This window comes from Mirounga leonina, unplaced genomic scaffold (assembly GCF_011800145.1).
Source record: "Mirounga leonina isolate KUSES-001 unplaced genomic scaffold, KU_Mleo_1.0 Mir_115, whole genome shotgun sequence".
NCBI classification, from domain to species: domain Eukaryota; kingdom Metazoa; phylum Chordata; class Mammalia; order Carnivora; family Phocidae; genus Mirounga; species Mirounga leonina.
The window spans coordinates 50448309-50471583 of NW_023270268.1; the positions used below are offsets into that span (position 1 = coordinate 50448309).

Here is a 23275-nt window from a genome sequence, read left to right on the forward strand (position 1 = left end):
CTTCCTTCCTTCTTTCCTTCCTTCCTTCCTTCCTTCCTTCTTTCCTTCCTTCCTCCCTCCCTCCCTCCCTCCCTCCCTCCCTCCCTCCCTCTCTCTCTTTCTTTCTTTCTTTCTTTCTTTCTTTCTCTCTCTCTCTCTCTCTCTTTCTTTCGTTACTCCTTCCTTCCTTTTAAAATAACACTAAGCACACTACTCACCTCTCCAGATATTTAGGGGGTCAGCTGAGTGTCTCCGGCAGACACACTGCAGCACAGCCTCCCTGATAAAGTGAGCTGCTTCACAGGCCAGGCAGGAGGGGGAAGGGAGAGCACACATGGACTCAGTTCCACTGAAGAAACCCTAAGGAGAGAGGCGATGCAGGTTTGCTTCAAATGAGACAGCAGTGGTGAAGCTCTAGAGAAGGGATGGTAGGTTAAAGGAAAGAAAGGTCAAGGCAATTAGACCAGCAGGTTTTCTAACTCTTAAATCACCAAAGAAATGGCAATATGGAAAGTAAGGAGTAACCTATAAACTAGGACAAGCAGAAAAAGATAGAAGGGTTGAATCCAGCAGAAAAAGATAGAAGGGTTGAACCTCTATGTAGGGGCCAGGCGCTGTGCTAGGCCCTATCTGTGCAATTATGAACAAGACTGACAACTGCCATTTCCTGCTCTCAAAGAAGAATTTAAAGACAATCTTATGTAATTAAATTGACATCCAGGGGCACCTGGGTGGCTCAGTCGGTTAAGCATCTGACTCTTGATTTCGGCTCAGGTCATGATCTCAGGGTCATGAGATCGAGCCCCACATCAGGCTCTGCATTGAGTGTGGAGCTTGCTTAAGATCCTCTCTCTCCCTCTGCCCCTCCCCCTCTCCCTCTCAAAAAAAAAAAAATTAAATTGACATCCAGAGGAAAGAATGACATAAACAAAAACTTAACATATATTGCATGGAGCACTGGGTGTTATGTGCAAACAACGAATCATGGAACACTACATCAAAAACTAATGATGTACTATATGGTGACTAACATAACATAATAAAATAAAAATTAAAAAATTAACATATAAAAAGCATAGACTAGTCTTAAAAATTGGCCTTAAGGGGCGCCTGGGTGGCTCAGATGGTTAAGTGTCTGCCTTCGGCTCAGGTCATGATCTCAGGGTCCTGGGATCGAGTCCCGCATTGGGCTCCCTGCTCCTTGGGAGCCTGCTTCTCGCTCTGCCTCTCTCTCTCATGACTAAATAAATAAAATCTGTAAAAAAAAAAAAAAAAAATTGGCCTTAAGGACCTGTATTGGTTATCTGTTGCCGCCCAATAAATTATCTTCAAATTCAGTGGTTTCAAATAACAAACATGTACTATCTCATAGTTTCTGTGGGTCAGAATGTGGTTTGGCTAAGTACCTCTGGCTTAAAACCTCTCGTGAGGTGGGTGTCAGGGGACTAGGGGTACAGTTTTGCCTAAAGCCTCAACTAGAGGAGGATTTGTTTCCAGGCTCACTTTGTGGTCGTTAGCAGGATTTATTTTATTATGACTGTTGGGCTGAAAGCCTTAGCACCTTGCTGGCTATTGTCAGAGGACTCCCTCAGTTACTTGCAATAAGAACTTCCCCATAGAACAACTTACACGTGGAGCTGGCTTCCCTCAGAGCAAGCAAGTTAAGAAGACTGAGAGTGCAAGAGAGGGTGTCTAAGACAGAAGCCAGTCTTTAGCCTAATCTCAGAAGTGACATCCCAATGCTTCTGCTAAACTCGATTCATTATAAATGAGCCAGTAAGTTCAGCTCACATTCAAAGCAAAGGGATTGCACAAGGGGGTGAATAAGCAAGAGGGCAGGGATAACTGGGGGCCATTCTAGAGGCTGCCAATCTCAGTGCTGCTGGAGGTAACTTTGGCAAGAGAAACTAGATTAAAAGTGAAGAGTGAATTTCTTTTTCAGACAAACGGAGCTAGATGTGAAGCTCTTCCTGCTCATTAGTTGTAAAAGAAAGCCACTTAGAGATGGAGCTTGTTTGTTTGTTTGTTTGTTTTTTAATGCACACTCTTGAAAAATACAAGACACTGGTTTGGCACATAAACAATCATTGATCATTACTAGGGAATAGAAAGGGATCATTCCAAAAGTAAAGTTGCCTAAGGACATGCCTGGGGACAGACTTCCTTTAGCTGGGGTGGGAGGAAGGGAGGTAGATTAGATTTTCCATTAGAAGTTAAATAATTACCATTGAACTGTAAGAGTAAATAATTAAGGCTCCTTCCCTGGTTAAGCATGCCAAAGTCCAGAATATTCTTATAAAAAGAGGAAATGAGACAATAACAGTGATAGGATGTATGAGCCAGAAAGAATAGAGGTGGTAGCATGTAAAGTGAAAAACACTATTATTTTGATCACACATTCCAGACACTTGAAATTTCTCAGATTCTAGAGAAATAAAGCCACATCTAACTTAAGAACAAATTCTCATTAGAATAAAGATAAATTAATGGTCTAATAAGGAAACTAATTAAGGTCAGGAAAGCCCTATTCTCTTTCAAGGGGTCAGAGAATGGGTGGACTTTGCTTTTAATTGTTTGAAGAATGTTCTCAAGGATAGGAGGAAAGCCAGAACCTCTAAAGGGCAAATGGGCATTCCTTCATGGAGCAAGGATTATTGGAGAGTGTCCACAGAGACAACGAGGGTAAAGAAGGTGAAGCAACAAGAGGTGCAGGTGAATAAGAGGAGAAAATAGAATGTAAAACTGAATGGGAAATGTGAATGAGAAAAGAAGGCCCATGAAAATTCTTCTTAGGGAGAAGACATACATTAAAAAAATTGAAATATATTTTTTAAGGTTTTATTTATTTGACAGAGAGAGAGAGAGCACAAGCAGGGGGAGCGGCAGGCAGAGGGAGAAGCAGGCTCCCCACTGAGCTAGAAGCCCGATGTGGGACTCGATCCTAAGACCCTGGGATCATGACCTGAGCTGAAGGTAGATTCTTAACTGACTGAGCCACCCAGGCGTCCCTGAAATATTTTTTTAAAAGAAGAAAGAAGGGGCGCCTGGGTGACTCAGTCGTTAAGCGTCTGCCTTCGGCTCAGGTCATGATTCCAGGTCCTGGGATTGAGCCCCGCATCGGGCTCCCTGCTCCGCGGGAAGTCTGCTTCTCCCTCTCCCACTCCCCTGCGTTCCCTCTCTCGCTGTGTCTCTCTCTCTGTCAAATAAATAAATAAAATCTTTAAAAAAAAAAAAGAAGAAGAAAGAAGTCAGAAAGAAACCTAATATGTTAGAGAACAGAACATCATCATTTAAAACTAGGTTAAAGTAGATTCACCTGCTTCTTGCTACCAGTTTTCCTTCCTACTAGCTTCATATGAGTTCTGTCAAGACAGTGTGGCCAGGCCCCACTGTCAGGGGTCTTGTTGTAATCCAGAGGAATAATGTGGTAAACCGCGCCCCCCCCCCAAAAAAAAAGAAAGAGAGAGAGAGTTCACGTACAACCACCAAAGGAAAACCAGTATGGAATGTTCAATATTTTTATTGTCTTAAGATTTTCAATAAGGAAAACAAAGGGACAGAAGTTTTAAATTCTATCAGTTCCTCTAGCTATCTAATGAAACTCAAAGACATTCAAAGATAAAAAGGAATGCTCTTGGTTAAAGTAGAGAATTGAATACATATGTTTATCTATGTTTCATCTCAAAACAGCACTAAAATGGCAGTAAGTTAATAAAAAGTGAATACATCCATAAGGAAAAGAGAACAGGAGAGGAAGCTGATGCCAGATGAAAGAGATGTTGACCAAATTTTGGAAAATAATTCAGAAGTAATTAGTAGACTGTAGGATGTTGAAACCTAATGCCTCTGGGGATTGGGGGAGTGGGGTGGAACCCTAAAAGGAGCAAATCCAATTATGTGACACAGCACTGGAAAGGCTCAGGAATTGGAGACACGAGATTCTTCTGAAAGAGAGAAGAGTGGATCTGAAAATAGGATTGTTTGAATGATTGTAAAAGGAACAGATAGATACTTGGATGCCCTCCCTAACCTCTAAGCAACCCTCACTCACTATTCTAGCAGGATTCCAAAGATTTACATTCTAGAAAAACTGCATGTGAGAGGCTTTGGACCTGAGGGTACAGAACAGCAGAATGTGGGAGAAGGCTGGAATGAAAAGTCTGTATCTTAAAGAGTGAGACCTCCTGGTCCACTTTACCTACTTACTTCCCAGAACACAGACAACTAGGTTTATATATCAACAGTTAGGAAATTGGAAGTGCCCTCTCTGGAGAAGTGAGGTGGCTAAAAAGAAAAGACCTACGGATCCTGCTAATTGGGGTCTCCTAGTGAAATGGCAATAGTCATGTTGTATCTACCCACAAAGAAGTATACCAATCAATAAGCCCTCACGGAAGCACACAGAGCTTCCAGTAACATTTTAGAGACTTATATTTAAACATGAACAACCAAAAGATCACCAGACATTTTAGGAATACCTCTAATATGAGATAGAAACAAGGATCAAACAAGCAAAAAAGAACTCAGAAGAAAAAGATACAAAATAATACAGGGAGCAAATGTGAGCTTCAAAAAAGAGCATAATTAATATCCTCAGAGAAAAGAGAAAAGATATTGCATCCATAGAACATGAGCAGGAGGCTATGAATAAAGAATGAGAATAAATATTAAGATATAAGAGCTGAAGTAAAAAATTCAATACTTTGGTTAGATAATAAAGATGAATAAATCTCCCAGAAAGTAGAAGAAAAAAGCAGAGTTGGAGAAAAGAAAAGAAAAGAAAATTAGAAAAAGAAGATTAGAGGAGATTTGGAAAGAGAGAACAGAGAAAGTGGAAGAAATAAAATTGTCCAGAAACTAATCAAGGTCATTTCCATGTACTGAAGGACATACATTTCTATAATGGATGGTAAAGCAACCACACCAAAGCACTTCATCATGAAATAGCAATACCTTAAGGATAAACATGAGTAGTTAGAAAGTTTCTGGGCTGGGGGTGGGGTGGTTGGGAGGGTCACTTAAAAAGGATCAGGAATCAAAATGGCCTCAGAATTCTTAACAACAGCAGTAGAAACTAGAAGACCGTAGCTTCCACATTCTGAAGAAAAACTTTTCAACCTAGAATTCTATAACCTGACAAATGATCAATCAAGCAAGTGTCAAATAAGGATATTCTCAGATATTAGAGTTCTCAAAAATGATACTTCCCTTTGCAGCCTTTCTTGGGAAGTTGTCAGATGATATATGACACCACAATGAGGGAACAAAATAAGAAAGGAGAAGATACAGGAATTGGGAAGTAAGAGTTCCAACACAGGAGAGGAGTGGAGAGAATCCCCAGGACGATGGTAGGGAGAAATCCAAGAATTACAGCAGGGCACCAGATTTAGAGAACAAACAGCCTGGGGTCAGCAGAAGAATGGAGAGTTTTTAGAAGTATGTTTCCAAGAACAAAGAGAAGCTGATGGATTACATGGAGAGTTTGAACATGTTGAAAGAATATTTACATTTCTATAAGTGGGTTTAATGAAAAATTAGTGATCAACACCTAGAACCCTAAGCAGATAAATAGTGAGACAATAATTAACTCTGGAAGGATGCTATGCAAGAAGGGAAATGTAATCATAGTACACTGCATGGCTCAGGGATACATACTATTTATATACTATAATCATATAAAGTAAAATATAGATTTGACTAAAAATCATGATGGAGATTGGGAAGATTTTCCAATAAAATTGTGATAGAAATTTCTCCTAGGGGAAGAGAAACATCTGCTCTGGGGCGTGGAGGGGCGGGGGTGGTGAAACATCTACTGGGAGTTGGAATAGGAAGCTAAATCTTCATTTTCCATTCTATGAAGCCGGCAGATAATAACTTCAAAACTGAAAAACCATGAGATAACTGCATAATGTTATTATTTAGGAATATGGAAATAAATACCACAAGAAACTGCTTAAAAATCTGAAAATGGTTATTCCTGGGATGTAGGACTTAGAAGTATGAAGGACTGCTTTTTTTCATTATACTATAGTACTGTTTTAATTTTTAAATATATGTGAGATATTACTTTAATTTTAAAAAACAATTTAAAACAATGGAAAGGAGTAACTTATAAAAAGGGCCTAATAGGGTGGCAGAGGATAGGATAAAAGACAAGGTTTTAGAACATGTAAACAGGTTTTTAAAAAATAGATGCTGGGGCACCTGGGCTCAGGTGATAAAGCATCTGACTCTTGATTTCGGCTCAGGTCATGATCTCAGGGTCATGGGATCGAGCCTCACTTCTGGCTCTGAGTTCAGCGCAGAGTCTGCTTGAGATTCTTTCCCTTTTGCTGCCCTTCTCCCTCTGCCCCCTCCCAACTGACGGGCATGCCTTCTCTCTCAGTTTTTCTCTCTCTCTCAAAATAAATAAATAATAAAATCTTTAGAAAATAAAATATAGATGCTAAGAAAAATAGAGTAAAGGGATGCTTTCTGAAAGAGAGGTCCTGTGGGAGATGGGTGGTCAGAGGACTCTCTGAGGAGGTAATATTCAAGCAGACCTGAAGTGAGAAGATGAACATTTCAGGCAGAGGAAATGTGAAAAGTAAAGGCCCTGCAGCAAAGAACATTCTGGGAACCTTGGAGAAACCACAGGGAAGTCAGTGGTAGAAAGCAAGTTTGGAGGGACCAATTCATGTGGAGTCCGTAGTCTGGCAGCAAGAACTTTGGATTGTTTTCTTGGTGTGATGGAAAGCCACCTGGAAATTATGAACAACGCAGTGACATGATCTGATTTATTTTTAGAGGATAACTCTGCTGTATAGAAAATAGGTTGAAGGGAGGCAAAAATGAAAGCAGGAGCAGCAATTACAAAGCCCTTGAAAAGGTCTAGAAATGCATGGATGGTCATTGTGCTAAAGAAGGCGAGAAGTGGCCTGATTCAGGATATATTTTCAAGGTAGAGGCAACAGAAATTACTGGGATGGGTTGGATGATGTGAGAGCAGAAGAGGGATCAAGGCTAACTCCAAAGTTTGGAATGTCAGCAACCGAGTGAGTGAAAGTGCCATTTACTGAGATGGGAAACACTAGTAAAGGAATACAATTGGGGAGGAATATCAAGAATTTGATTTGGCACATGTTAATCTCAATGTGTCTATTAGATATCCACATGGAGGTATTGAATGGGCAGTATGTTCAGGGGAAGGCTGACTAGAGATTGATTTTGAGACAACCACATGTAGCTGATACTTAAGCCCTGGTACTGAATGAGATCACCAGGGAATTGAGGTAATAGAGGGTTGAGAACAGGCACTCCAACTTTTAGAGGCTGGGAGGAGGACAATCGAGCAACGGTGACAGAGAAGGAATGTCTAATGAGGTAGGAGGAAAACTGGAGAATACTACCAAGGATTCTAAGGAGAAAAAGAATTTTTTTTAAATTTTATTTTATTATGTTATGTTAATCATCATACATTACACCATTAGTTTTTGATGTAGTGTTCCATGATTCATTGTTTGCATATAATACCCAGTGCTCCATGCCGTAAGTGCCCTCTTTAATACCTATCACCAGGCTAACCCATCCCCCCACCTCCTTCCCTCTAGAACCCTCAGTGTGCTTCTCAGAGTCCATAGTCTCTCATGGTTTGTCTCCCCGTCTGATTTACCCCCCCTTTATTTTTCCCTTCCTACTATCTTCTTTTTTTTTTTTTTTAAATATAATGTATTATTTGTTTCAGGGGCACAGGTCTGTGATTCAACAGTCTTACACAATTCACAGTGCTCACCATAGCACATACCCTCCCCAGTGTCTATCACCCAGTCACCCCATCCCGCCCACACCCCACCACTCCAGCAACCCTCAGTTTGTTTCCTGAGATGAAGAATTCCTCGTATCAGTGAGATCATATGATCCATGTCTTTCTCTAATTGACTTACTTCACTTAGCATAATAAATTTAAAGAAGGGAGCACACAACTTCTATGGAGCCACAATCCCTTATAGAAAACGTTGGTTTCAGATAGTTTTTGGAATTCAAATTATTTCATATTTCAGAAAATTAGTGAAGCACCTATGCCGCCAGAGATCTAGGGGAGGTCCTCCCATGCAATGACATCAATATTTCTGCAGTGAAGCATAGGAATGGCCCCACTGAGTGAAATAAAGATTATCAGTCCAGTCAGATTTTATTACCAAATAATATAATTTACACAAATTTTTCTTCTCAGAGCTTTGTGGATGTCAAAATTGTGGCTAATGGATTGTAGATGTGTACTTGCTTTCTTGACAACAGCTATTTTTGTCGGTTTTGTTCATTCACCTGACCGTCTCTTGGCATCTTGGATATGATTTTGTTTAGAAAACAAAAACTGAGAGTGCATGAGGTTGCTCTGTAGAGTTACAGACACAGAGAGGTGATAGGAAAAAGTGAAGGAAGAACTTTCCCCACACTATCTACAGTGGTTACTTTTTGGGGGGTAGGAAGAGATAGCAACGTTTTCACTTCTTATACTTTTAAAAAATTTGGGGATCATGGATGACTTTAAAACTTTTTGGTGCTTTTAAAATATTTTTCAAAGACAAAATCTTAAAAAGGAAAACCCATTTATTTAGGAAAGTTTACTAATAAATCTGGCAACAATGGATTTATGTAAACTCAAAGATTAAATTTGAGGAATACATGGTGTTTGCAAACACAAATAGCTTTTTTTGCAGAGGGATTTGCTTAGTTTTAGGATGTGCATTTTCTATATTTTCATATTCAATCGATATAGATAAAATGGCACACATTTCTCTGGTAATTCCGTTTATGAGAAAACAAAGTACCAGTTAGTATATCAACAAATGAGTAGTTCTCAACTTTGGGACCAAATAAAATTAGAACATCTAAATCTCTTCTCTAACCTCTGGCTCCCCAGGGAGCAGGGGGAGAACTGGGGAAGCTTTTAGGGGCCAGAGGCTATTCCTAGGGTCGGTTGGCAGGGAGGATGGGTGAACTGACAGCCTGAGAACCTTAATGGTGGGGCATGGGGCAGACAGGAGTGTGGCGGTCAGACTGAGAGCCTTCAGTAGAGGAGAGGGAGAGCTAAACAAGGCTGCCTTTTACATGTCGGAGACTGTTTGTCCTGATGCAAAGTGTAGATGCCAGAAAATTGATATAATGAGAAAAAATATGAAGAAATTGTTTCTGTTGTACTGAATTAATACCAATTAAATTCTAAGTAGATTGTTGACTTAGAAAAATGAATCCTGAACTCTGTGCCTTCATGGGCTTTTCCTCCCCATTCTGAAAATCTGCTCTTGAAGCATATTAGTCCAGGAGATTATTTCCCTGTTTCTACTTCTGTTTTGATCTTTCACAGTGCCTATTATGTTTGTGAGCATAGGGATACAATTTTAGAACAACCTGCCTAATATCCATCTTACTTCTTTCCTAGAAATATACTCAGATTCTCATTCCTGTCTTACCAAAGGGCCATTTCCACTGTTTTTCTGCAGTGTTTTGGGCTGATCAGATTAGTTGACCAGAAGCATTAAATGGAAGGCTAACTCCTACTCATCGTTCTGATTTCCACACCTTTCCCACAGTTTCCCTTTGTTTCTGCTCCCCCCGTGGTCCCCCCCCCCCAATTTGTTCAGCCATCCACTCACCCTGAAACATATCTAGTTTGGGTGGATGAAAACTATAATCTGATCATTCCATGACTGGTTCAGACCTCACTGGGTATAAAGCACAAAGAAAGACACCCATCTGTACTTATTCTTCACTGAGGACTTGCTTTCTTGGCATGTTCCCCCAATTGCCAAATTCAGGTGATTGCCATCACAAATGGGACTCTCACCTTCAGAGTGATCAAGTTAGCCGGCAAAGCCTTCTCTTGCTTCTTCCACTGTTTTTGGAATTGAAAGCAATCCAGCGTCTCTAAGGATAAAAATGAAAACAAACATAAAAATAAACCACACTTACATTGCAAAGAGTGGGGGAAATTGGCCATTTTTTAATATTAGAAATTTCAAACAGATGGCGAGCTAATTTATATTTTCATTTTGACATTTACTTACCCATTGGGAGTGCAATTAAGCCATATTTTAAAACCACTCAAAGGGGCCTTCATCTGAAAATGTTATAGACGTATCTACAGATAATGCTCTTCACCATCAACAGAGCTTAAGGACCCAGAAACAGTAGTTCTTCCATGCCCAGCCCACCCTAATCAAGGGACACATGGGATAGGAACCTCCTCTGTGAAAACGCTGGCCTCCTGCTATCCTCCCTGCCTCCTATCTTGTCCCACTTGGGGCCGTTTTCCCTAGAGCTAGCAAAGGGATCTTCCCTTAATGCAAATTTGACCATGCCAGCCCCCTGCTTGAAATGAACCTTTCAATGACTCCATACAGCCCTCAGAATTAAGTTAAAACTCTATTATTATATTACTAAAGTCATCTTCAATCTGACCCTGCTCCCTCTTCTCTGCCTCAGTCCTTGTTTCTCCTCCCCTTCTGCACTTTGCACCTGAGTCCTACTAAGCTACCTGTCATCCCAAGATGTGCCTCTCCTTCTCATGCTGCCAGGCATTTGTACTCCCTGCCCACTTTGCTTGGGTAAACCCCACTGCCCCTTCTTCACTTGGCTCATGCCTCCCTTTTTGTTTTGACTTACAGTTTAGTTGCAATCCAGTGATACAATTTTACCATGCTAAGATATGGCCAAAGATAATTTTACCTGAAACATTTAGAATGTATGGCTTCACTGATTATTCTCATGTTTGCCCAGTGTTTTCAATCTTACTGTACTTCCATCTTACACATTTTCCTATGTTGTTCAATGAGAACACACATTAAAATCCTATAACAATACAACCTTCCAAAAACACAGCCCCCAAAGAGACATTTTGCCTAAATCACCGAAAGCAATCTAATCACAAGTGAATGATTCTTTTTCACACATGATGGAATTTTCCACTAATGTGCCTTACTGACTCTGGCCACATCCACGTGTGCTCTTGTCATGCCCTGTCACACACAGTCCACCCCTGAAATAGCAATCCTCTCAACTTGATGTGTTCTATTTCCATTTTGTTACTCCATAGTTGGATAAATTTATAACATCTGAATTGCCTGTTGTACAAAACTGAGTTGTAATCTCAATTTTGAAAGAGGATGGTAGCAGGGGAGCCTGGGTGGCTAAGTTGGTTAAGCGTCTGACTCGATTTCAGCTCAGGCCATGATCTCAGGGTTGTGAGATCAAGCCCTGCTTCGGGCTCTGTACTGGGCATGGAGCCTGCTTAGGATTGTCTCTCCCTCTCTCTCTGCACCCCCTAAAAAGAAAAGAGGATGGTAGCAGAGGATATGCAGATATTGTGAGATTCACCTGAGATTTCACAGCATTTGTAGCAATGACAAAAATAGAAGTTCTAACTCTGCAGCTTGTTTTCAGTTCAGAGGTCCTCCTGGCTTGGAAATAATAGAAGAAAGAGAAATAGTCCTTTGTACTGGAAGCTAATAGCCTTGAAGAAGGATGAGTTTCAGAGCAGTGGGCCCCAGACCAAGATCGTCAGCAGCCCTTCCAAAGTTCAATCTGGAGCTGGCAGGCACTTTGCTCCCATTATACTTGCTATGGGGGCATCTTTGGGTTCACTCCACCTTTTCATTTCCTCCTTCAGTGGAGTGTCACTTGCCTAAAGTAGCTTTTAAGTGACTTGCTTTATGGATGTTTTCCATAGAACACTGCTCCCTTCCTTTCAGACTTGAATTTAATTTTAGTAAATGGATTGAATTTTATTTTTCTTTTAATGAGAGCTCTTGTCATCACATCACCCATGTTATCCTTCCATATTGGTGGACCTATTATTCATGTCACCAATTTATTGACCTCATTAGTTAACTGCTATTCATTCTTTTCTTTTATGTATTCAAATAAACTTAAGTCTTTCTTATAGCTTTCTTAATCAAGGGAATTTTTTTATACAAAGTTATTGAAAGCCCCTTAAATCTAATCACTTCAACACATTTGCCAGCTAACTCAGTAGTAGAGAGGAAATAAAGCATTGATGGCTGTGCCTTTTAAAAGTTTAGGTTATGTTTAGAAAACTTGGGCAAAACCAAATGAAGTGTCTTTTTTTTTTTTTTTTTTTTTTACTATTGCTTCCATGTCCTAGAACAAAATGGTCCCTGCATGCTTGATGTAATTAGTTACATAATTCATTTAGGCATGGGCATCTTGGAGCAGGGCTCTGGAAGCAGGAAGGACCCTGCCACTTCAGAGCTGAGTTACTCTCAGCAAGTTATATAAGCAGTGGGGCTTTGGTGTCTTTCTTTGTCAAATATAGTTATTAAGAGCAGGAAATGAGATGACACCTAACGTAGCAACTGATTAATCTTCTCTAGCCCTCCCTCCCTTACCTTTGCAACAAGTATTTTAGGTAAAGTTAAGGAAAACCAGAAGAGAAAGCCACAAACACCATCCTTGGTCTCCAGTTCCTCAAAAAAAACCCCAAAACAACAACAACAAAACAAAAAAAAATCTAACTGGAAGCAAATACTTAACCCTCATGATTTTTTAAAATATATGATTATATGGACACATATGTGTGTTAATAATATATGTAAATGATGAGACTTTGTTTGACCCAGACATGCTGCTGATTTTATAGAAAATTATGGAGCAACTGTTAATCTGGAATTGTGCTATATTCTTCGATTCTGATTACCAAATTTGGAATTGAATAGAGTTCTGATCATGATCACAAGAAACGCAAATACAGGAAGATGCTACTTTCTCGGATGCTTTGTTATTTAGTTCCACTGACAGCAGATTAGTCAGTAAAGCCTTAGGAGGATACTTCCCACTGAGAGTCAGATTTGGGAAGGCCTTGGATAGTTTTACAAACAAACTAACCTGATGGAAATTCATTTTTGTCTGAAGAATCCTATGGCACAATCATTTTAATTGTGTACTCCCTTGAATTGTTTACTTTTCAACCTCTTTTTTGATATCCTACACACATGAATGTCAGGAGGTTAGAAGGATCCAAGACTAATTCTTACCATAGGCCTTGAAGTAATTTGGATGAATACCATAGATGAAAGATGGGTAACTCTTCAACTGAAACTGTAGAGTCTCAGAATTTGAAGGGGCCTTAGTGATCTCTAGTCTTGTCACACATTTGAAGCTTAAATTTGCTCCAGTACATCCCAGTCAAGTGAGAGTCAACCCTTCAGAGTATCCTCTGGACAGCTCTGGCTGTTAAAATGTTCTTCCTTATCTTCAACCCCATAGCTACTACCCTTGGCTCCAAATTCTGTTAGAGAAATAAAAAAATGGCTCTGCTCAAACTCACGAGGCTGCAGACTTCTTGAGGGCAGGTATTGTATCCACTACAGCTTCTAATGACTTGATAAATGATTGCTGAATGGAATTAAAAGCCAAAGGTGGTCTTTATTTTGATATATATCTTACAAAATGGCAAATGATCAGTATATTTAAGTTCTATTGAGAAAGCATCATATAAAGTAACTGATTTTACTGTTTAAATGTCATAGCTGATATGTTTAATTCTTTCAGTCTTATAATTCAAGCAATTTTATCTGTCTTATATATTGCGATTTACCTTTATTATAAAATAACATACTTGCCCCTACAGATATTAACTATTAGACATCACATGTGCCAACAAGCTGAAACCCCACTAAAGTAGGCGTTAGAAGTTCTGGGTTCCAGCCCCAGCCCCCCACTACCCATCTGAGTGATCCTGGCTCTTGTTTCCTATTCTGCAAACTGTAAGGGTTGAATCAAATGTCCTCTTAAAGTTTTTTCCAACTTCACAAATCATTCGTCTTTTTGACTTGTCTGACCCATGTGGTAGAGTATCCACAGACTGTCAAAGACAAGACCTCTGATTTCTGGTTTAATTCTCCATTTATATTGCCAGTGACTTTCCATATGTACAGTGTAAAGCTAGGGATGCTTCCCCACTCCTTTCTCATTTCAGAACACTTTTCTTCAGGAAACAGTGCGAAGGGAGTGCGAAGAACGCTTTGAACTGACAGAGGCTTTGAGTCAAGCCAGAGAACAGCTTCTGGAGCTCAGGAAGCTCAGTGGAAGTTCACCTTTGTCACCATGTTCCCTTAACCAGGGCAGCCTAACCTCCTCTGCTGCCGTGGTCAGTAATCAGGGAGAGAGAAGCCTTACAAGACTGAACTCTGGAAAAGGAATCAAAATCCCCAGCCTGCACGGAGTGGCAAAACCCACTGCTTCCCCAACCTTGGCTCAGTCCCAGAGGCTCAGCAGCTCAGGTTTGCCCACTGTGCCCCAACCCCATCCTCCCAGGGGTCGAGCATCATCAGTAAATGAGACCAGACAAAGGCTGGCTGCCATTCTGCGGAGGAGACTGAGCCAGCAGTGATTGGTCCGGTCAGGAACAGCTCCACACAGCACACTCGGTCTTCCCCAGTGGGCCAGAGATGCACTGTGACTGAGGGTGACAAAGGCCAAATTATTATCACAGATCAAGAATGCACGGTTATAGATATTTTTAATAGCATAATTGGAAAAACTAGGAATTGTGAAGCCACATTTTCTAAGAGACCTTTGAAATTGCCACAGATAATGACGTTGCTGATATTCCAGAGGGCCAGTTTCTATACTTCTATATTGCATGTTTAGATGTGTTCTATGAATATGCCCTTTTAGAGATCACAGGTAAAATTTTTCACTCATGGCATCTTTGCTATTTTTTTGCACCATTACAAGCAGATATATTTCCACAAAAAATAGATTGTATTCGTTCTGTCTGTTTTTGTTCCTTTGTTTGTTGAGCTGAATAGGTTAAATAGATGTAATTCATATTCCAAATAGAAAATGGAAGTACTTTAGTCCTAAATGGGATAATTTCCAAAATGTTTAGTTCAAATATTCACAGAATTCATCATCTTCATAGAAACCTTCTCTTTTTCATCTCACAATCTAATTGGTTAATCCAATTTCTTTTTAGGCCAGAAGTAAAGATAGGTACCCTTCAAGAAGGCAGTCTTCCCTGTGAACCTGGGACCTTCTAAGAAAAGGGACAGCAACTCCAATTCAAGGAAAAGGTGGTTTACTTTTCAAACTATAGAGATTATTTAAAAAAAAAAAAAAAAAAACAAACGAACAAACAAAAAACAAAGAGCCTGGCTGACCATGAAAATATTACTTGGTAGAGATTTTCTACATTGAATGCTTTTTGGTAATCACTGTTGGATTTTTATTTGAACTTGTATCCTTCAACCATTGGGAAAAGAACTAATTCAAGACTGTTCTATAGTCACATAGTGCTAATTTGGGGTTTGCATTTTATTACTCCCCAAGATAGGCAACTGGTTAACATATTTTCTATTTTTAGAGTGAAAAATTAAAACCAGCAACCAAAACCAACTATTTTAAGTTATAGATCTTCAGGCCCCTCCTGTTTCTTAAAACACATCTCTTTACCTTAAGCTAAAGTTTGTCAGACTGAAATGTATTTTTCTTTCAAGACTGACTTTACTTAAATCCTTCATCTGACTCTATCAGGGACATCCAGGCTTCTTGCTCCCAGATGAGGATATAGTAACACATGTGAAATATGGCACGTAAAACTCTCTTCTATTTGGCTGTCATATTGATGAGAGAATCCAAAGGTACTGGGAATCCTTCCCATCTGAAAAAAAAAAAAAAAAAAAAAAGTAAAGCTACTAAGTAAATTCAGGTTTATGTCTAATCTTTCAAAGGATTAGTCTAGTCTACCAGTAGAGTGTTTTCCTGAATAAATAAATAAATAAATAAGTAAATAAATTCCACATTAGTTCTGCTGATTTCCCTGACTAGTTGAAGTGAGTACATCTTGTGTTAAGTCTTAGAATGTTGCATTTTGCTTTACAGAGATCAGTATTCCTTATAATGGCATTTGAAAAGAGAACAAAACATCATAGAATGGTGACCCCCAACCATCTCTTTCCAAATAAGGAATAGATGCCCAAAGAAGTCTGACTTGGCTAAAGCAGCACAGCTAATTAGTGACAGCTAAAACCAGACCACTTTTAACCGACCCCAACTTTCCACCTCGTTTTTCCACTCATCACATTGGCCAGCCTCCATCATGACAGAAGCTCTAAATAGTATTTACCCAATATTTTCTTTAAATGCACTCACTTTTTAAACTTAAAGTTATATAAGAAGAAAACTTGACCCAAAAAAGAATAACTGTAGAGTAATGAGTTTGATTTGCTAGGTGTATTTTTTCTAATACACTAAAATAAATGTGTATCTATTAAAATATGAAATGTTAATGTACCCCCGAAAATCATCTTGTATAATGACAGTAGTACTCATGCCACACTTTGGGAACCTCAGTGTTTCTGATCTGGTATTTGCATGTTTATTGCAAGTACCGGTGACATAAGGTAGATGGCAAAAGCTAGTGAAAACTTTAGTAAAAGTATACAAGAATATTTGGGGCAGCAGTCTTTGTCATCAGATGATACATGTTTTTCCAAGTCTCGCAATTTCAGCTATCTTCAGGAGCCATGGGGATATATTTTTCCCAAAATATGAACAGATTTAAATTTGTGAAGAAAGTCACACATAAGCTTTTCTAAAGCGATGTAAAGACCATCAGTGCAAAACCTGGTTTCTTGGTTTGCTGTTACATTCTTGCTTTATAATGAGTAATTATGTAAATAATCTTTCTGAGAATAGAATCAGGATGTGCAGTATGGCTGTGTTATATTCCACAAGTATATTAGAAAGGTAATTCCGTGGATAACAGAGAGACAATATTTACATTTGTTTCAGACTAGACCACTTGAATGGTGCCATCTAAGCTATGTGCTGGTATCTTTTAAAGAAAGACGAAGAAAAGAGAATCACATTAGCGTATGTAAAGAGGGGGGTTAATAACACAAACTTTCCTTGATCTTCTCACTGATGAGCTAACTCCTACCATGAAACAGTATCAGGAATGTTAAGGAAGTAGTGACTACTATAGCAAAAAACTAAAGCTCTCAAATGCATATAATGGATATTAATTTAAGTCTATTAGTTTTAATTTCTCTCTCTATATATGTTTTCCATGACCTCAATGGAAGGATTGGTAGGTGCAAAAAGAAAAGAATATCACAGAAAATACTCCTCACAGAATTATACCATATTTGTTTTTTCTTCTTAAACTACTATTGATAGACAAAGATGGGAGAATTCTTCTATAGTTAACATAGATTTCTCAAGTAATTTTTGAAAGTCTTATTGAATTAAATTACCATATATATACTTAGTCAGAATTACTTAAAGTTATATTTCCTGGCAATGGAATTGACTAGAAGAGGCATTGATGTTGAAAATTATGTAAAACTGGGGAGCCTGGGTGGCTCAGTCGTTGAGCATCTGCCTTCGGCTCAGGTCATGATCCCAGGGTCCTGGGATTGAGCCCCACATCGGGCTCCCTGCTCAGCGGGAAATCTGCTTCTCCCTCTCCCACTCCCCCTGCTGGTGTTCCCTCTCTCGCTGTGTGTCTCTCTGTCAAATAAATAAATAAAATCTTAAAAAAAAAAAAAAGAAAATGATGTAAAACTAAGATTTTTTTGATGTTCTGTCAGTCTGAAAAGTTTTTGTAATATTACAGATCAATTATAGCTAATTTCTTTGATTATGGAACAAATTTTCTCAAGCTTTATCTTATAAGGTTCTTACGATTATTATAATGCACTGATAGAACAACCTAGCAACCCAAAAGGGTTAGTGCACTGGAGCTGAAAATTCCTGACCATCATGTTGTATTTAATGGAGCACAGGAAAGCAATTTAATATGTGCCCAAAGTTCACAAATCCTACAATGATTATAGGTATGTGCGCTGTACCTTGCACAAGACACCTTTTATGGTCCCCAAGCCATGATAGACAATAATAGCAGCATTCCTAAGGTGGTGTCTATGGTATCTTCAGGAAGAAATTCTACTTTTCCTTTTGAAAATATTAACCCTATATAGCGATAAATTGTGAAGCCAATATAATGAGGTTGCATCTTTAGAATCTTAAATATAAGTTATGTCATCTTGGTTTATTCTTAATTCACACATAAAACTTTCTTGACAACACAGTAGTTGAATCTGAAACACACATATCCTATGACAATATTTACCATGATCCAGAAAGTCAAAGGATTTCGTTCTCCAGCATTCATATAGCATAGTGTTTTATATCCATTAAGTGAGTAAAAAAATTTACTGGACATCCTTTACACCCACCCCAAAATATATAAGGAATACTGTGTCACAGAGATTAAGTAATTTATCCAAAAGAAATACTAATTAAGACCAAGGAATAATTTTAAAACTTGTACAGTTTCTGAGCATCTTGATCTATAGAATAATAGTGAAGCTGTATTATACATTCACTCATTTCTTCCACAGATACAGAGAATTGAAAAAGCACTGTGAGAGTTACAATAATGAAGACAGACTACAGATTCCCAAGAACTGTATAGTAGAGAGTGAGAGGAAGCACATACAAAAATTGTAACATAGGGCAGTAGATGTTGAGAAGAGTCAAAAGCAAGGTGTTACATGAATTCAACTTCTTGCTGGAAGAACCAGGGAACATTTTAAGCAAGAATTGGTGTTTATCATAGGTCTTAAAAATTGGTAGGGTTTTATAGAAGAAGGTATACCAGATAGAAGAGATGTATAAAGAGGCACAGATATGAGAAGGGTAGAAAATACCTGGTGAAGGGAAGTAGTAGGAACCCCATAGCATGAAGGTGTTGAATAAAGGCCTTTGCAGCATTTTGACTAGAAGAGGCATGCACTTTGTTGAAATCTGGCAGGGCTTGATAGGAATAATTATGGAGTGGAAAGACTGGAGATGGAACACAAGTTGGTAGATTATTACAATAGTTCAGACAAGAGTTACATTGAAGTTGTGAGTTGATAACGGAAATAAACTGGAAGGAGCTGACTCCAAATCTAGTCAGAGAAGGGAAAGAATTTGTTCCCTGTTATATATATTTTGAAACTGTTACTAGTGATTGCCCCTTAGCAGGGGTGCAGTGTATGAGATTGACTCCAATTAAAGGTTACCCTCTACTTAAGAATATTACAGCTTCTCTGAAAAACGTGAAATCATAGGAACTACATTTTCATTTGGGCGACAGGTAACTAATCCATAGACTCAGTATTCATAAGAATTTTCCTTAAAGTTAAAAGAAAATTCAAATCTGAATAGTGTTCTAAGAATTATGGAGGAAGAATGTGGAAATTGACATTTTAAAAAATAGCTATCATCTTGGCCTCAAAGAATGCAAAGCACAACTCATTGGTGACCTTTGGGGGTAATACAGTGTGAGAAAACTTTTTCTGATTTTTGTTAACTGTTTATGAGGGAAAATACAAAACATAGCAGCCAAAATAAAAATAAGTGTTATCTTAAAATCCTTAAATTTTATCGTTCTGAAATAACCTGACACATCTCCTAGATCAGACCTGTAATTTTACAGAAGGAGATAATGGGTCCCTTAGAGGTTAAATAATCTTTTAAATCCTTATAACTGTTTAACAGCTAACTTGATGAGAAAGTCATGGCCTCCAGCTCTTGGCCAAACATCTCATTTCTAGACTGGAAGAATAGTATAAATGCTGTGAATTTTTGCCACTCAAAGTGATCCAGCAGGATCACTGTCTCCAGGGAGCTTGTTAGAAATGCAGACTATCAGGCCTCACACTCAAGCATACAAAATGAAATCTAATTTGATGAGACCCGCAGGTGATTCTTATTAAAGTATGAAAATCTCTGCTCACAGTGGTGCCATTGGCCCTGGCAAATTGCACCTCTAAGAGCCATGCATTAGTATTTTTTTTTTAAGATTTTATTTATTTATTTGGGAGAGAGAGTGAGAGAGAGAAAGAGCACAAGAGGGGGGAGCGGGAGGGGGAGAAGCAGACTCCCTGCTGAGCAGGTAGCCCGATGTGGGACTTGATCCCGGGACTCCAGGATCATGACCTGAGCCGAAGGCAGTCGCTTAACCAACTGAGCCACCCAGGCGCCCATGCATTAGTATTGAACAGAAATAATATTCCTAGACTCAGTTCCTTTATGCCTAACTGAAACCAATGGTGCTCTGAGACCACCCATCCCCCCTGTTGACCCATCCAACACCTCGGGTCCCAATGCACTCCAATTCTTTTTTTTTCCCAATTGATTGTGAATCTGGAAAACTCTCCAGGAAAACTAGTGAATTAAAGGAAATCAATATCCAATCAATATTCATAAAATCTTATGTCATGATCCAAGTTTCTGAGCCTGCAAAGAACTGAAGATTTGTTATTTTAAAAAATCCAATAGAAATGCTTTTATTTTGATCATTGACAACTCATTGAATAATCTTAAATTTTAATTTCATAATGGTACATATTTGGATATCTGATTCCAAAAAGAAAAAAAACTGGTAGTGCTGGTTGTCTTTTGAGACTTGTGAAATGTAGAATACTTAGATAACTTATTAGAATCATGAAAGAGTTACTAGAATACCATTATTCCCCCTGAAAGTAGTTCTTAACCACTTAAATATAAAACTGTAACTTTCAGTATTATGCCTAGATCAATTTATTTTAAGTTAGAAATAACAGCATTAATAAGAATTTGATTTAGATTTAAAATTTCAAAATCTGTATTTAACACAGTAAGGCATTACGGTCACTTGCCTGTGAGTATTAAGTCAACTCATGTCATTATACTATAGAGTGGCTACATTCTTTAAACCTTCAATTCAGAAAATAATGAAAGGATTGACTTCATTTGCCATTAAAAAGTTTTTAAATATCTTTTATTAACATTCTTACTGCTGATATTCAGCTTATATTGTTATTTATTATTAATAATTCTCATCAATAATAATTCAAACACAAGAATTAGAATATAATTGAAAATATTGAAGCATTTTAAAATAGAGACTTTTATAAGATTTAACACTGGAAATATATTTTTTTTCTGAAAAGTATGAACATCTGGCTTTGCATTGTGCACCATTGTCAGATATATCCACCTTTCTCCTAAGTAAGCTTGACATGGTCTAACACATTAATTTAAATAGATGCCTTCTGTATTTTGTCTTCTTAAAATGAATGAGTTCTACAGTTGTAATTTTCTATCTGGAACCTTAAATTTCTAGGGAATTAAGGTTACTGCCAAGATTGTGAACGGACTACTTCTTTTCACCCATATAAAGCAGAATTTCCTAAAACCCAGGGTGGCCAAATTTCCATTCTCTATTTACTAGACTTTTCAAATGGTTGAGGTTTTAGCTGAGATCTCATAGGATCTCAAAACCAGAGCCATTTTTATTTTTCCAAGGGGTACACAGTACTCAGTATAGAATGGAGGTTAGTGAGAAAAGGTGAAGTTAGGGAGAAAAGAATCCACTACTTTATTTAGTAGCAGTCATGAAGTAAGGACTCAATCCATATATTCCCTCCAGAAATTTTTAAAAGGTTTTATTTATTTGTCAGAGAGAGAGAGAGCACAAGCAGCGGAGTGTAGGCAGAGGGAGAAGCAAGCACCCCGCTGAGCAGGGAGCACTTTGAGGGACTCGATCCCAGGACCCTGGGATTATGACCTGAGCCAAAGGCAGATGCTTAACTGACTGAGCCACCCAGGCATCCCTTCCCTCCAGAATTTTAAGTCAATGTTTTTAGGTATGTACCCTGAAAATTTGCTTTTAAAAAACTACATACCTCTTGCATATTTTAAAGTTTACATCTAACATATTTCATCATAAATTTAAATAATTGCAAAGGATGTTGTAAAGATAATCAGTATATTATAAATAAGACATTTAAAAATAAAAAAATAAAAGCTTAAGATACTTTTATGATCACAAACCTTTTATTTAATAACATAAGAGTATTATTAAGTTACTACCAAAACATATACATAACTTTATAAAGTTCTTGTGGATTGATACATTATTAGTTATTAATATACTATTTTTATTTTTTAATATTTCTCCTTTTATTACCGTTTTATTTTCTTAAGTTTTTATGTTAATTCCAGCATAGTTAACATACAGTGTTATATTAGTTTCAGGTGTACAATATAGTGATTCAACAATTCCATACATCACTCAGTGCTCATTGTGATAAATGTATTCTTAATCCCCATCACCTATTTCACCCATCCTCCCATCCACCTCCCCTCTGGTAACCAGCAATTTGTTCTCTATAATTAAGAGTCTGTTTCCTGATTTGTCTCTCTCTCTCTCTTATTTTCCCTTTGCTTGTTTTATTTCTTAAATTCAACATAGGAGTGAAATCATATGGTATTTGTCTTTCTCTGAGAATTGCTATGTATATATATACACACATAAATATACATATATATGTATATATGTATATATGCATATATATATCAATCATATATATATATGAATATAAAATCACATCTTTTTTATCCATTCACCAATTGATGGGCACTTGGGCTGCTTCCAAATCTTGGCTATTGCAAATAATACTTCTATAAACTTAGGGGGGCATGTGTCCCTTTGAATTAGTGTTCTTGTGTTCTTTGGGTAAATACCCAGTAGTGCTATTACTGGATCATAAGAGTTTTACTTTTAACTTTTTGAGGAATCTCAATACCATTTCCTAGAGTGGCTGTACCAGTTTGCATTGCCATCAACAGTGCAGGTGGGTTCCTTTTTCTACACATCCATCCAACACCTGTTGTTTCTTGTGTTGTTGATTTTAGCCATTCTGACAGTTGTGAGGTGATATCTTATAGTAGTTTTCATTTGCATTTCCCTGATGATAGTGATGTTGAGCATCTTTTCATGTGTCTGTTGGCCATCTGGATGTCTTCTTTGGAAAAATATCTGCTCAGGTCTTCTGCCCATTTTTTATTGGATTATTTGTTTTGGGGTTGTTGAGTTGTACAAGTTCTTTATATATTTTGGGTACTAACCCTTTATCAGGTATGTCATTTGCAAATGTCTTCTCCCATTCCATAGGTTGCCTTTTAGTTTTGTTGTTTCCTTCTGTGTGCAGAAGCCTTTTATTTTGATGTAGCCCCAATAGTTTATTTTTGCTTTTGTTTCCCTTGGGAACATATCTAGGAGGAGACATATCTAGACATATCTAGAAAAAGGAGACATATCTAGAAAGAAGTTGCTATGGTTGATGTCAAAGAAGTTATTGCCTGTGTTCTATGGTTCCCTGTCCCACATTTAGGTCTTTGATCCATTTTGAACTTACTTTTGTGTATGGTGTAAGAAAGTGGCCCAGTTTCATTCTTTTGTATGTTGCTGTCT

At 38.1% G+C, this 23275-nt stretch overlaps 1 protein-coding gene across 1 annotated transcript in view; it reads left to right on the forward strand.

Moving 5' to 3' along the window:
* The window catches only part of LEKR1 (leucine, glutamate and lysine rich 1), a 177859-nt gene extending 160480 nt beyond the window's left edge, over positions 1–17379 (forward strand). The window contains exon 13 of the mRNA XM_034997690.1: positions 13958–17379. Coding sequence (XP_034853581.1) covers positions 13958–14371 — 414 coding nt within the window. The 3' untranslated portion in view covers positions 14372–17379. The remainder of the gene's footprint in view (positions 1–13957) is intronic.
* Positions 17380–23275: the final 5896 nt, after the last annotated feature.